The sequence below is a fragment of the Momordica charantia genome, assembly GCF_013281855.1.
Source record: "Momordica charantia cultivar OHB3-1 chromosome 8 unlocalized genomic scaffold, Mcharantia_2.0 BLBB01000008.1, whole genome shotgun sequence".
Classification (NCBI taxonomy): domain Eukaryota; kingdom Viridiplantae; phylum Streptophyta; class Magnoliopsida; order Cucurbitales; family Cucurbitaceae; genus Momordica; species Momordica charantia.
In genome coordinates, this window is record NW_028275166.1 from 12,519,897 (window position 1) to 12,522,962 (window position 3,066).

The 3,066-nt window shown below is 38.6% G+C and overlaps 1 protein-coding gene across 1 annotated transcript; it reads left to right on the forward strand.

Annotated features, from left to right (window-relative positions):
• The first annotated feature begins 1,729 nt into the window (after positions 1-1,729).
• On the forward strand, positions 1,730-2,589 carry LOC148209536 (uncharacterized). Its single transcript, XM_088126904.1, has 2 exons — positions 1,730-1,922; positions 2,273-2,589. The coding sequence occupies exons 1-2, from the start codon at positions 1,730-1,732 to the stop codon at positions 2,587-2,589; spliced, it is 510 nt and encodes a 169-aa protein (XP_087983030.1).
• The last annotated feature ends 477 nt before the right edge of the window (positions 2,590-3,066 follow it).

Below are 3,066 nucleotides of genomic sequence, written 5' to 3' on the forward strand. Positions count from 1 at the left end.
GTAAGGTAATGCCTTCGGACTAAAAAATGTCGGCGCCACTTATCAGCGCGCCATGCAAAAGGTCTTTGATGACATGCTACATAAACATGTCGAATGTTACGTTGACGATCTCGTGGTTAAGTCCAAAAAGCGATAGGATCAGTTGTGGGATCTAAAAGTAGTCTTTGATCGCTTGAGAAAGTATCAATTAAAGATGAATCCTCTCAAGTGTGCATTCATAGTTACCTCGGAGTTTCATTGTAAGACATCGAGGAATCGAAATTCATCGGTCAAAGATTGACGCTATTCAAAAAATGCCAAGACCTAGGAACTTACATGAGCTGAGAAGCCTTCAGGGTCATCTGGCCTATATTAGGAGATTCATCTCCAACCTAGCTGGCCGATGCGAACCTTTCCAAAGATTGATGAAGAAGGACACAAGTTTCGAGTGGGATCAAGCATGTGAAAATGCTTTTGAAAGCATAAAAAAATACTTGCTTAATCCACCTATCTTAGGTGCACCCATAGCAGGAAAGCCGTTGATATTATATATCACTGTGCAAGAAAGATTACTCAGAGCATTGTTGGCACAAGAGGGAGAGAAAGGGAAAGAGCGAGCACTTTATTACTTGAGTAGAACCTTGATCGGAGATGAGCTAAACTACTCTCCTATCGAGAAGATGTGTCTTTTTCTCTTCTTCGCCGTCGATAAATTAAGGCACTATATACAAGCTTTCATGGTGCATTTAGTTGCTAAGGCAGATCCAATAAAATATGTCCTATCTAGGCCGATCATTTCTGAACATTTGGCAAAATGGACAATTTTGCTCCAACAGTACGATATTGTTTACGTACCGCAAAAGGCAATGAAAGGGCAAGCATTGGCAGACTTTCTAGCAAATCATCTGGTCCCATTAGATTGGAGATTGTGTGAAGACTTGCCTGATGAAGAAGTATTCTATGTTGAAATTAAGGAACCCTGGACCATGTACTTTGATTGTGCAGCACGAAGAGATGGAGCGAGGTACGTGTTGTCTTTGTTTCACCTGAGAAACATATGTTACCCTATCGCTTCACACTTGGTGAATTGTGTTCAAACAACGCTGTTGAATATCAAGCGCTCATCATAGGACTTCAAATTGCCATAGAAATCTGAATAACATACATTGAGATCTACGGCGATTCGAAGTTGATAATCAACCAACTTCTACTGGAGTATGATGTCAAGCACGAAGACCCTAAACCTTACTTCGTTTATGCAAGATGACTGCTGGAGAGGTTCAATGGAGTATCACTAGAGCATTTTCCTCGTTCGGAGAACAAAAAGGCAGATGTCTTAGCAAATTTGGCTACTGCTCTTATAATTTCAGAAGATGAGATGTTGCAGATTTCACTCTGCCAAAAATGGATCACCCCACCAATCAAAAGTGAGCATCAAGAAGCAAATACTATATCAGTTTGCATCATTGAAGAAGAAGATTGACGACAATCCATTATAGATTATCTTCAACATGGAAAGCTTCCAGTAGATCTCCGACATAAGACTGAAATACATAGAAGAGCTATTCGATTTATCTATCACAAAGATACTCTTTACCGACGCTCATTTGAAGGCCTCTTCCTTCGATGTTTGGGAAAGGAAGAATCTGATAAGACATTAGAAGGAGCACACTCTAGAGTTTGTGGTGCTCCCCAATCTGTACCAAAGCTCCGTTTCCGATTAAAGAGAATGGGTTATTATTGGCCCACAATGGTTCAAGATTCTATGGAATATGCGAAGAAGTGTGAAGCTTGTCAGATTCACGCTAATTTCATACATCAGCCACCAGAGCCTCTACTTCCCACTGCAACTTCGTGGTCATTTGAATCTTGGGGACTTGATCTTGTTAGTCCTATAACGCCCAAATCTTCAGCTGGACATTCTTACATACTCGCAAGGACTGGTTATTTTTCAAGGTGGGGCTGAAGCGATTGCACTAAAAGAGGCAAAGAAAGAGAACATTGCAAATTTCGTACGAACTCATAATTTTTCGGTACGGTATACCTCAACGAATTGTCACTGACAATGACAGACAATTCTCCAATAGTCTGATGGACAAACTGTGCAAAAAGTTTAGCTTCAAGCAATATAAATCATCCATGTATAATGCTGCAGCGAATGGGTTGACATAAGCATTCAACAAGACGTTATGCAACTTTTTGAAGAAAGTGGTCTTCAAGATAAAAAAAGACTGGCAAGAGAAGATCGGTGAAGTGTTATGGGCTTATCGAACTACTCATCGTACTCCTACAGGAGCTACGCCTTACTCTTTAGTTTATGGTGTAGAAGCTATTCTTCCATTGGAGAGAGAAATTCCATCACTACGAAGGGCCGTGCTAGAAGGTTTAACCACTGAAGATAATGCAAAATTACGCCTTCAAGAGTTAGAAGCACTTGACAAAAAGAGACTTGATGCACAACAAACATTGGAATACCATCATACTCGAATGACCAAAGCCTTCAATAAAAATGTTCGGCCTCGGTCATTTCAGGTTGGTGATATGGTTCTTGTTGTTCGAAGACCTATCATCACGACACGTCACACAGGGAATAAGTTCACACCTAAATAGGACAAACCCTATATCATCAAAGAAGTCTACACAAATGGAGCATATAAGATCATTGATAAAGATGGATTGAGAATTGGTCCGATTAACGGTAAATTTCTTAAAAGATTTTATGCGTGAAATGTAAACACTCATCATCGTAAGAGTCTAAACTGCATGATACTCCTGACCCACATGAGTTTAAAAGGTGAACGGCCCAAAAAAAATTATATATATTCTTGTATTTGAACTACGTTATGACTTGATCCATTTCATCTAAAGGTACGTAGGCAGCTTAAAGAAAATTTTAAGTTCAAATCTAAACAAAAAATTAAAAAAGAAAAGGTATAAACAAAATTCATGAATTTTATTATACCAAAGAAAAAATGTTAAGTACATTAATATGTCACTGGCTAATAAATAGGCAAATAAAATGTCTCTGCATGATATTATAAAAGTAAAAAAATAATAATAATAAAAAAATCAAGGCTTCCACTTGAA

Bases quoted from the DNA above. Each gene is read 5' to 3' on its own strand.
- LOC148209536 (XM_088126904.1), top strand. From the start codon at position 1,730: ATGGTTCAAGATTCTATGGAATATGCGAAGAAGTGTGAAGCTTGTCAG. The intron at 1,923-2,272 runs GTTATTTTTCAA...GTACTCCTACAG, and splicing joins TTACATACTCGCAAGGACTG to GAGCTACGCCTTACTCTTTA.